The 12,868-nt window shown below is 41.3% G+C and overlaps 1 protein-coding gene across 1 annotated transcript in view; it reads right to left on the reverse strand.

Annotated features, from left to right (window-relative positions):
• Window positions 1-1,585: 1,585 nt before the first annotated feature.
• The window catches only part of BARHL1 (BarH like homeobox 1), a 53,690-nt gene continuing 42,407 nt past the window's right edge, over window positions 1,586-12,868 (reverse strand). Inside the window, exon 3 of the mRNA XM_085895902.1 lies at window positions 1,586-2,040. Within this exon, the coding sequence (XP_085752028.1) occupies window positions 1,728-2,040 (313 nt within the window). The 3' untranslated portion in view covers window positions 1,586-1,727. The remainder of the gene's footprint in view (window positions 2,041-12,868) is intronic.

Consider the following 12,868-nt stretch of genomic DNA (forward strand, 5'->3'; position numbering starts at 1 on the left):
ACACACACACACACACACACACACACACACACACACACACACACACACACACACACACACACACACACATCAACAAAGGCACTTGGACATTTCCCTCACATCCAGAGCAATGTCATTTTGCGTCTTGACATATGTAGAACAGTAATGAGGTGTCTTTTTAACGTCTGAAAGTTTTCAGTATCAGGTTCTGCAGAAAGAAACTGTCATTCATGCATTTATTCTGTTCAAATTTATTTATTGTTGTGCATAATGTACAAAATAACAACATCATGATATCTCGCGGTACATTTTTATACCTTTAATAGTCTCTCCTCCCCCCCTCTCTCTCTCTCTCTCTCTCTCTCTCCCCCCAACCCCCTCCCCCACTCTCCCCCCAACCCCCCTCCCCTCACTCTCCCTCTCTCTCTCTTACACACAAACACACACGCACAGCCACACTTTTCACAAATAAATTATGTCCATGTTCTTTCTTTGACAAGCTAACTGCTTATATAAACAACGAGAGAAACCTAAAAAACTTAGGATATAAAGGAACACAGGTTACATTGCACACCACCATTTCTTCAAGGGTGGCTCTGAAAATTCTCAAACTTTAACAAGTCAACAGTGGAGAGCTAGCACCAAAAGTTTGTTGGGCTATTAAGAAAATATCCCATGCCAGTAGCACTGAACGCCTTGTTCTGTGTACCATGAAATGACCGCATGTCGGGAGCCGTTGGTGATGCAAAGCGCTCAATTTGGGGTTTTTGTGAAATGAGATGAATCTGAAATGGCTGCAGAGAAGTGTGTGAGTGTAAACATCTGTCACCACCTGCGTCTACATCATTATTTTGCTTCTCTCAGTACATTGGGTGAATTTTTTTTTGTTGGGAGTCACGGTAATGTCGTTATATTCCATATGTTATACGCAATGTTGAATATTCAGATGGAAGAAGTCGTGTTGGGAAAAATGGAGGGAAAAAGAGGGGCAAGGGGCCGGGTTACTTTCTGGACTGACAACTACACTTGAAATACATAGTCAGACAAGAAAAGCAAACAGGACGATACACAAATTTCCAGGAACAATTGTGGCACGTAATAACAACATGGCTGTTTAAATCCATGAAAACATCATGGCATCACCCCTGAAGTGATGTGGTTGCCATTGTAATCAATCAAACTGCTGCCATTGTCGTGAAACAAATTCTAACTGCTGAATGCTGAGCATGCTGGTCACGTTGGCCTTAACCACGTGGCTTCACGGACCTCACCCTCCTGCTAGCAGGTCTGGCTTTGCAGAAACATATTTTGGCAATTTGCTGCCTTCATAGCAATAAAATGTTCACCTATACATCTGCATAATGGTTCTGTGGTGATAGTACAGTGCTTTATAAAGAAGCCTGGAACCTGAAAGCTATGGTTTGTGGTCCAGACTGAAAATTCTTCCACCCAAAGTCCTGATGAATCTGCTCATGTGGATAGAACTCCTGCAAGCGACTGTGCATATATATATATATATATATATATATATATATATATATATATATATATATATATATATATATATATATATATATATATATATATATATATAAAGTTACCTGCACAAGTCAAATTTTCTTCTTTTTTAAAATGCACGAGCAATTGTGGTCTTACACATTTTTTTTCTGCTGTAAGTTCCCTCTCATTTGTTCTGATATTTGTTGCATCTCAACCGTCGTCTTCATCCACATTTTCGTCTATTTGTCTCACCTCGGCTGTCCAGGTCCGCTCAAAACACCTGCACCTGCACCCAAACCGTGCAGCAAAACTCGTGGTACCAGCGGCCTCTGGAGCAGCGGTGGGTGTACAGGAGGTCCATGAGGATGTGAGCCCGGTCCACCATGAGGACCCCCACGGTACATGCACATGGCTGAGGCAGTAGTGGGGTCTAGTCCTGCCATAAGACCCGCAGCAGGAGGATAGAAGTATGGTGACGGGAAAATGCGTTGCAGACTTGAATAGCTGCCTGCTTCCGCCAGTAGTTCCAGCCCCACAGCTGTCTGTCGCTTCCATTTGGTCCTACAAATAGGAAATATCTTTAGTACTCCTTTAACTGATATATTCTCAAGAATATTAACGAGCATCTACACATTCACCCACTTGTTGCTCATCCATGTGTGCAAACATTATCTGGTGGATGTTGAAGCATTAGCTGGTGAATGTGTTTCTTACTCTTACATGAGCCTTCACTTTGTATACAAAAAGGGAGTGAAAGAGGTATTAGAGACCCTTGTGAAAAATGAACCCTAAAGGAACGCAAGGAAAAAAATTAATATATTTGGATTCCATATATATATATATATATATATATATATATATATATATATATATATATATATATATATATATATATATATATATATATATATATATATATATATATATATATATATATATATCTTTCAGCTTTCCTTGCCATTAATGTTTGGGTTTAGTCATCATTAACAAATGCACATCGGGTCAGGATTCAATTATATATTCTGCTTCGGCTGGATGCATCATTTATGAAGCATGACTGGAGTACTGATGCAGTACTTCTGCACATTAGGGCAAGAAGGTTAACCTGCCGACTCTTTGCCAAAAGACACCATGGGATCTTTTTCATACACCAACTAATATTTGCAGATGAGACACCCAGCCAAGCGACCATCTGAGAGGTGGCACTATTTGTGATGCATTGTCAGGCTGGCAAAGCACCATTCTGACAGTCTATGATCATGTCAGGAATTGAACCCAGACCTGGCAGCTCAAATGCAAGTGCATTACTTCTGCACCATCTCAATGAACTTTGGATGGAGTGGATCATGGGCCTAACAATGAAGACATTGACAGGCAACCCCCAGTATTCTGTATTATGTTCTTCCCTCCACATGTACCTCGTATCTTTGATAGATAAACATTTGAAGGCGTTTTTCATGAACCACTACCGAAGAATGTTGGACAGCAATTTTTTTTTTTGATGGAAGCGAGCTTAATAGTCATCAATAATGATTAAAAAATAACTGTCAAAAGGTTGGACCCCAAAAGCCATCAAATTGAAAATCATTCCAAACAGGAAATTTACTGTTTTTTAGGGACGTCATAAAGGACATAAACGACATGCACGAATAACTAATTTGTGTTAAATAAGGTGGTGTAAAAGATGCTGTGTATCACTGGTGGTAAACTGCCAAGAAAAAGTTTTGTTTTTCTCCTACAGCCTTTAAAATCTTTCTTTTATTTAAATTGAATTATATATTTGAACACTGTAGAACACAAATCGCCTTCTTGGCGATTTTAAAAACCTTCCACTTAGTGATTCTTGGAAAAATATTTACACCATCTCACGCCCTGAGGGCAGAGTAACTGTGAGATTTAGCACATTCAGACAAATATGGCGGCGCTTAGCATTGTTTGTTTAGTGCAAAACACCAAGCAAGAGTTGAAAAGACCCTTCCCATGTCCTTTTTCTCAAGACTACACAGGGGTAAGGTGTTCGATGAACTCTAATTGGAGAGCAAGACTGGCAGCTCAACATGTGTCCATATGATTTTGAAAGGATTTGACTTGCAGCTGATGATTCTATATGTCCAGACTGAAAATGCTAGATGTGAGCCATATCACTTAATCGCATGGGAATTAAGGCACAGACACAGTGATTATGATAATGTGGGTGTTTTATATGTTCTGTACTTTTGAATACTGGGAGCAGATGTTTGTGCGGTTCTCTGTGCTTTGTTTCAGTTTTGCCAAATAAATACCATTCTGATTCGAAACTATTTTGTCTTGGGTGGACTTTATTAACCACAGGGGTCTTAATGGCTGTTGGATTGCTTTAGTTGCACTTAAAATGTCAGGAAATACAAATTACCCTTAGCAGCACATAAAAAATATTTACGAGACAAATTCAGACAAATACAAACTATACAACAGATGTCAGGCAAAGACAGGCAAAGTATAAAATATATAATAGTTTCCTGAAATGACTGTCATGCAAGGAATTACTCCTCAACTCTAGAAATGTAATCATCACAACTTTTTTAAGGCTTTACCTATAGATACTGATCAATATTATTTCATTTGAACATCCCTCGTCCTCTGAAGTAAAGCTCAAGCATCCTCCTTGAGGCATGTGTACAAACACACAAATTAAGGAACGCTTTTAAAGATCCAATCCATTGGTGGTTGGCAAGATAGACTAGAGGCACTGGGTTCTAATCTCCCCCGAGCTATAAACTACTATCGTGGTGTTTCACATGCAGGGCATTCTATCACTGAATGGTGCACCATCCATCGGAAGGGTGTAAAGCCGGAGGATCTGTCTGCCACCAGTAGTTGTTGGTGGAATTTAAATATCACACGGGGTCTTTCGTGAAATGTAGATGAGTTGTCGCCGGCACCCTGGACAAAATTCCTGGCACCTTCAGCCTCACGTCAGGCTTGGCCACCAGGTTCACGAATGGCCTTGGCCAAAAATGTTCCCTGGCCAACCCCACAAAAAGGCGGGAATAATTGGGGCAGTTCAAAAAGCAGTATTAATAGTAGTCGTCATTGTAGTAGTCGTTTTAATAATGTAATTGATCCAGTAAATCTAATGCATGCTGTAAAAATAATATAACAATGACAGAAGAGTGTAATTGTGAATTAGGTAATCAGGAACAGCAATAAAGAAGAAGTCGGGCCACAGTGGACATTCCATTAAAATTGTCCTGACGTTACGTGAGAAATTGCACCCCCAATTATCAGAGACATGCACCTTTAAAGATGTCGCACTCAAGGACGATCCCCATGTATAGATAGATAGAACCATACTGGCTGTGATGACAAGGAATCTGAAATAAGCGATGAAACATTTAAATTCGAAACAAGGACCACCATGTGATTTGTTCAATTTTTGAGCACGGCCCAGGTCTCCACATTTGTCTCAGGTGGCGATGGACAAAAAAAAAAAATCTTTCCATCGATTGAATCAAAACAAAAATTCCTGATTGTTGGTGAATGAGTGTGGATGGCATGTGAACAAGTGGTGCTTCTTGATTTACACACCTGATATGATTTTCATTGTTTTACTTGAGAAACTTGCGTGCTGCCGTCTGCTTGTTAGCTTTTGCTTTGCATCGGGGCATCGTTGCTCCTCGCAAAGCAAAGCTGGGAAACATCTTGAACTGGAAGGTCTCGTGTGTCCAATGATGCACTTTATTGTTCATCGACGGTAGAATCTTAATTATGCCGCGATTGTGTTGTTGAAGAAATCAAAGTGTGCTCGCTTTCCGAGAGCCGAGTTCCACAATTCAATCTTCAATATGTGAGAGATCTTCAAATTTGACATACTCTTACCGAAGCTAAAATATGAGTTTTTAAAATTATTTTTTTTATCATACTCTGCATGCAAAGTGAAAAGCATGGTTAAGCAATTGGTTCACTCTGTCTATCTGTCTGTCTGTCTGTCTACAGACGCCAGTCTGTAATCAAGGAAAAATTACTGTCTCGTCCTGATCGCAAATGTCCAGCAAGTTGTGAGGTATAAAAAAATTTGGCTGCCTGCCTGTCTGGCAGTTAAACGAAATTGAAAATCATTCCAAAAAGGAAACTTACTGTTTTTGTGCACGTCATGCAGGACACAAACAACAGCAACGAATAACCAATTCAACATGTGAAATAAGGTGACGTGGAACACAAGTGCATCAATGGCGGTAAAATTGCAAATTTTTTCTATTTTTTTTACAGCCTTTAAAAACAATGTATACTCAAACATGGTAGAACACAAGTCGCCTTGTTGGCACTTCCAAAAACCTCCAGTTCTGCAGTACTTGGACAATATTAAACCATTTTACACCATCTCGACCAATAAAATTTGCCGCTCAAGCTCTCAGCCTTGCGGAATATCAGGATTCAGACAAAATTTCAGCTCGTAGGAAATATCTATTGTGCTCAGAAATGCAAAACATTATTTATTTTTCCTACAGGATGTAGGAAGAGCACCGTGACAGAGGATAAAAATGCAACGTCATAAGAGTGGGGGAAGGTGGGCCACAGTGGACAAATCAATCAAGCGAATGAACAAACAGGGACAGAGGAAGAAATCACATTCACCTGGAAGTAAAAGTGTATGGTTACGTCGGGTTAATGGGGCAAGAAAACATCATGTGCAGGGATGGGGAGGGGTGACATGAAATAGTGGTGTACCGCTTGCTTGAAGCCCTGGAGGGAAGAGTGCGATTGAACCGTCTCCGGAAGGCAATTCCACAAACGGGACAAAAAAAGAAATAAGAGTTAACATGGGTGGTAAGTGGGGTGCATTGCAAAAAAGAATGCTTAGATTACTTATGAAGGTTTCCTCCAGCTTTGAACACACATTTATCCCACATTTGAGTGAAAGTTTGTGTTTGCCTTTAGCTTGGAATTATTTTGGATGTTTGCATACCCAGTGAAGGACATCCTTTGTCAAAGTGTTATCCGTGGGAAACATATTGCCCTCTTGGGGCTCTTTCATACTGATATCTTCGATAAGCAATCATCGCCACAATGTACAGCCAATCGTTTGTAATTTTTCAATAAGCTTGATGTTTTGTTTTCAACAGGAATTTCAGAATTATTCGCTCTTCTAACATCTTCGTTATATCTCAAATGTCACCACCCTGATTTTCAGCACGTATGGCAAAGCAGGAAACGCGTTATATGGGTACTGATTAATCACCAAACAATAAACAACAGTTTGATTAAAACTTATTGAAAGGCTGCACTTATTATTTTACCTTTAAAAAAAAAAGGGGGTCTAAGTCTAGGTTGGGTAGGTGAGTTACCACCATGACGCAGGCCAAATTCCAAACTCCTGCTCTTAAGTACAGCGGGGTATTGCATCAGCAGCACAGCCTTGCATTGTGCATGCATTGTGCAAATGTGTTGTCAAACTTATTGTTTCATATTTTCTCAGATACATTAAAACAATAAAGGCAGATACTACATCTGACCTATTTTGATTTTGCCTTTTAGTGGCTTAAAACATTCTCATTTCTTTATCCTCTCACTCAGGCATCCTGAGATTCCACCGGGCAATCAAACATATACTTTTATTGATGCATATAAACAATTACAACTGTTACTTTAATTTCCTCGACAGCTGAACATTAAACACCCCATAGTCATCTTAGCATGGAATTACATTTGCATCTCCTGTGAATTCATTTCTGCCACCAGCCTTTAATGGCACGAACGAAAGCAGGTGAACATCACCAACTTGTCACACGAGCAAGATACGTTCAAAATAAGTGAAAACAATCATCCCACAGAATAGTGATGCTTTCTTTGGAATGATGGGGCAGCTCAACATTACATGCTCTCCTTTGAGCCGTCTCATCCGGGTTCGATTCCCTGTCCGACTGTCAACTGCCGTATCATTGCTTCACAGGCCATCGTATCGATGGGACGTACCCTCCGTCTGAGGGACATTAAGCTGGAGGTCCTGTCTGCTTGCACGTGCTGCTGCAAATTAAAGAAGTAATGGTGCCTTTCGAAAAAGTAGGCCATTGTGAACCCTGGCCGATTTCAAAATGGTTGCTCTGACCTTCGCACAAACGTCGGTCCTGGCAAGCCAGTTCGTGAAAAGTCGCGCCGACCTTAGACGCTCAAAGAGCTGGCAACCTGGACTAATGGAACATGGCACAAGGTGATTATGATAATGATGATACTTTGATTATCTCTTTATCAATGTCCATGGAGGTTAGAAGTGTTGACCTTGGTTAATGTGTCATCATATCATTGGACTCATGGAATATATGATTCAATTAATTTTTTTTTGTCTGGGGGGCATTTTGTCAACAATTTCTGTGTTCATGCCTTCAAATTCCTCCCAAAATAATTTCTCCATTAACATGTCAAAGTACCTTTCCAAAATAATAGGTGTTTGGGCCAGTAACATGGGCAAAATGCAAATTCCGATAGGGATCGAGAATATAGGGTTGACTGCTTTGCCTCATTAAGACCATTCCTTTTTATAAGCGATGTGATGGTCTTATTATGAGCCTTCAATAATAGTGAGCTTCGAAAGGCAGATGAGATTTTACGTGAGCCCCCACTTCTTACCTGAGCCCCAGGCATGTGTATGCAAAAAGAATGCCATCCTTTTGGGAAGAGTGGTAATAAATAACTGTCACACAACATTCAAAACGGTTGTTATAGATTATGAATCTTGTTGCACACAAATAAAATAAAAAAATCAACAAATTCTAATAAGGAGAGTCATTAATATTGTGGAATCAATGAAACATGACCTAATCAGTATTGTGTCCTCTACACAGCTGCAGGCCGTGTGGTATAAGGTTGCATTTTTATTTAGCCCAGTTGGTCTTCAAATTTTTCTTTTTTTGTTGCTGAAAATAATGGGTTTTCTTTATGTAGCGTTAACTCCAGCATTGAACTTCTTAACAAATGGAATTTAGGAGTATGGCAGCTGAGCACTTAAACATGAAAGCACGGCTCTCACAATTTATTTATGCAGACAACTATTCATGCCTTACAAATGAGAGAAGAGTTGAGTGTAGTTGGACTCCATGAGAGTAAAACAATGCAGGGATCACAGAAAGGTGAAAACTACAGGGGCACGACCAACGAGAGATCTTACCCGAGAACAAAGGCTCAGAAGTCTGATGTTTCGACTGCAGAGATCCCAGATGAAGGCCACTCAGACGTTGAAACGTCAGATGTCTGAGCCTTTGTTCTCAGATAAGATCTGACATTGGTTGTATTCCTGTGGTTTTCACCATTTTGCAATCTCTACATTATTTCAAGGTGATCTTACAGCTCCTAGCAGATGTCTCATGAAGTTATATGCTCTGCCTGACAAAAGCAAACTTCAATGGTCACATTAGGGCAATCTCTAAAATTTATGTTATGAGCATATAAGACTCGTCGCTTGGCTGAAGGGAATACCAATCATTGCTGCGATGGCTAATCTATGGGGCAAGAACAAAAAAGGATTCCTGGGAGATCCTGCCCTCCGTGCGAGGATAACCAATGTCGCAAGTTGGTGTTTGCAGTTTCACAATATGTGTCCATGTACCCTTGCACAAACCGTCCCATATATATATATATATATATATATATATATATATATATATATATATATATATATATATATATATATATATATATATATATATATATATACATATATATACACCAGTCTGCAACAATGCATGCAACCTGGAGGAGCGGAGGCTAAGTGGAGAAGTGAAAGAGCAAGAGGAGCAGGACCAGAATAAAGTGAGTAAAAAAAACTGCAAGGCCACCAACCTGCCGATGGTGAACAATAAGCAGACCTTCTTGCCACAATATTCCAATGATGATTACTATTACTACTACTACTACTACTACTACTACTTTTTCTCATGCTCAACTCAGGGGCATAGCGACCCCTTTGGGAGGTGACCCTTTTACACTTTGTTCCCTTGGGACAGGGGGAAGGTGAGGTTAGGGAAAGAATTTTGGAATTTTTTGGGCCATTGTGACAGCGATAGCTTGCCTACTCTTCATGAAGGACCTTTAGCGCCCAGCAACAAATGCCAGATCAGACAAGACGCCCAGTTTAACATCCATCTGAGGGAAGGCACACACATTGATGAATCAACTGCCTGTGAAACACCAGGATGACAGTTTATAGCTGAGTTGAGAATCAAGCCCAGGTTAGACAGCTTAGGGGCTTGTGTGCGTACCTCTCGGCCATCCTGGCAGCCCATTCCCTTGACATAGTGGGCTTTAGATTCTCGGGTTTCAACATCGGAAGCAGTTGTAAGATGCAGCTTTTGTACCAGTCCACGCGGGGAGGCATACTCCAAGACATTTTGGATGAAGACTGTACACACTTATAAGCTGAGGACAGCAGAGGAAGGTCTTGGCCCTGGAGAGAATTCTGAAGTGGCAGACAGCTTTAAAGGAAATCTTGGAGATATGATTTGCCCAAAACAGGTTGCAGTTTATATTGAGGACCCAAAGCTCCAGAGATCATAACTTTTCCAGTGGTTAGCCATAGAAATGTATTGAGATTTCCCAAATGCTCATTATGGAGGGACGAAAAGAGAATATGGGACTTTCTTCCACCTAAACACGTGTTGCAGATCGATTATCAGTTGGTTATTTTTCTGCAGATCGGCACAGGGATTTTGTCATAGCCTGTCCTTTGTAGAGGTGCAGAAATATTGTTCACATCATGGAATTGCCCGCAGTGATGTAATGGATCCACCTCCTACCCTATCTTCCCTTTTTTGATCTTTCCATTTCCGCTCCTTTCTTGACAATCTTTCTTTCTCTTTTCTGACCTCAATTCCACAACTCTACAACCTTCCTTTTGTTCTCCTAGCATTCCTCCTCTTTCTTTTTGTCATTATTCTCATTTTGATATTCATCGTCAGCAGCATATGGACAGATCCCCATGATTTTTCTTTGTCGGGTCAGTCTTTTGGGACTGCCACTGGTAACATGTAACCCAGTGCTACCTGCCGCATGGTCGAGTTGTCGGCGACTAAACTGACACCCCTCACTGGCTTTGCTAATGGGGAGAGTGACTGTGACACCCAGCCAGGACCAAAAACAACACCTGATAAAAGGCAGATGAGCTCCCTTCGGGAGCCAACGGCTATCCAGTACGGAGATGGTTGTGTTGTTGTTCATCTTTCGGCTGCTCCCGTTAGGGGTCGCCACAGCGGATCATCCGTTATGATCCGCATAGTGATTTGGCACAGGTTTTACGCCGGATGCCCTTCCTGACGCAACCCTGGTCGCCTCTTACGACACAGGGATCAGGATTTGGGTTTCACCATGATTCTGGGCTGCTCTACACCCTGCCCAGTGCAGAGCCCCTGTCCTCAAGCGATCCTCCAACCCAAGCCTCCGAGTCGCCAGATTACAGGCGCACGCCACTACGCCCGGTCCAGTATGGAGATGGTGTCTCCTAAAAAAAACACCCAATGGAGGAAGGAAAATTAATTTTTTCCACCTGGCCGAGTTACCTCCTCCTGGACAGTGGTCCTGTGAAGAGGTTTCCTTGTTTTGGGACTATGTGAAGGTTTCACCAGTTTTTCCTCTTCTTATTCTTTCTTAGCCCCTTACCGAAGGTGGCTTTATGCCTTGTTTGGGGGCGACTTCCATTAAAAAAAAATGATGGCCTGCAGATTGCAGTGTACAAAACAGGGAGAGGAATGAAGCAGGTATAGACTCAGTAAAGTAGAAACGAATAGAGACATTTTTGTGAAAACATAGTTCAAGGCTCACGGCTGATACCGAACCAGCAAAATATCATTCATGAAATAGAAATAGATCAGTAATTAACAAAAAAAAAATCAAAAATAATCAGGAAGAAGAGTTAACAATACCAGACAAGAACAGTGCAACACATTGCCATCTTCCAAATGCCCCAGAACATATTGCTCCTGAAGAAAGTTAAGGTATTTATTATTAATCACATGAATGATATGAATATACTTTGGCAAGGAATGCATTTTCAGTTGTTCAGTATGAATTGATGTCAGAAAGCCAAATATCCCAACATGCTTACGTGACGGTAAGCTGGAATATAATTTCCAGCGGGACGACACCACCAACCCTTTCTACTGGGGCTGCAAACGAATACTCTTGTTTTGTTTATTCCTATTTTGTTTATGAATTACCATATTTGTTCGACAATCAGTTTTCTCAGCATTGCGTCAAAGTTTCCCATCTGGCTGCTCTGTTAAAGTCGCCCAAAAATGATATTCCTGAAACCAGCACTGTATTAAACAAACATTAGGCCCAGATGTGTATAATTTATATCAGTGGGCTTCGAGGTCCACAACTAGGAGAATAGAGACAGAGGGATCGCAGTTCACAAACTTCCTGCAGCTCATAGTTGTAGCAGAGTCGATGAACAGGAACAGACCCGAGGGCCCATTGGCGCAGTCGATCCACCTGCCGCTCGACTCGGAGGGATATCACGATGAGCAGCTGAGCAGCGAAGAGCACTACCCGCAGCGCCATGAGGGCGTGCCTGTAAACCATCACCACCGATTTGCATGCAAAGCGTGGCTTAGCCTGCGGAAACGTACGGGCTAACCTGGCTCCCTTTCCATTTCAACGCTAATGCCAGGCGCTCCCCTTTATTCGGGCCACAGCGAAGAGATGCGTTTTGCGGAAAAGCTCTTCAAATATAGACATAGACACCATCGCTTTCTCCCTGCGCCCAATTGTGCCGGCCACGTAGCGGGACGAAATGAAATGCTAATTTCGGTTTTCTCATCGCCAGCGATGCTGGCTCACGGTGGCGGAGCCATCAGGGATCCTTGGCCACCTCATCAACACCAAATTCATGATGCCAAACGTTACAATATTGATTTATTCGTTGTATTTGTGGTTATAGGTACGTTCGTATGCATTTCGTGTCTTTTTACGATATGCATTTTTTGATGTATAAATATTTATAAATGTATATGTTGTTTGGTGCATCCATAAAATCGAGGATTTTAATGACTAGGAACACATGACAATGAGTCATCAATTAGATTTGATTGGCAAACTTGATGGATTAGTGACAACATGTGATAATATTGCTACTCATGGTATCGTTACCCTCGCCGAAGGAGAGGGTATTGCATTTGGGTCCGTTCGTTCGTTTGTTTGTTTGTCCGCACAGAGCTTTTATGTTTTTCTCCTCAACCGGTTGTCAGATTGAGTCAAATTTTTCAACAGTGGTGCGACTCCTCACGGAGAAAGTTTTAATGATAATTCTGGCATCACAGGTCACATGGTGTGGCAACCATGTTCGAAAAGTGGAACAAATTTGGACCTCTGTATCTCTGAAACCGCACCAAAGAAAAACTTGAAAATTGGCAAATAGCAAGTA

Source organism: Eptatretus burgeri, chromosome 1 (genome assembly GCF_056783735.1).
Source record: "Eptatretus burgeri isolate ZD-2024b chromosome 1, Ebu_testis_v1, whole genome shotgun sequence".
NCBI lineage: Eukaryota > Metazoa > Chordata > Myxini > Myxiniformes > Myxinidae > Eptatretus > Eptatretus burgeri.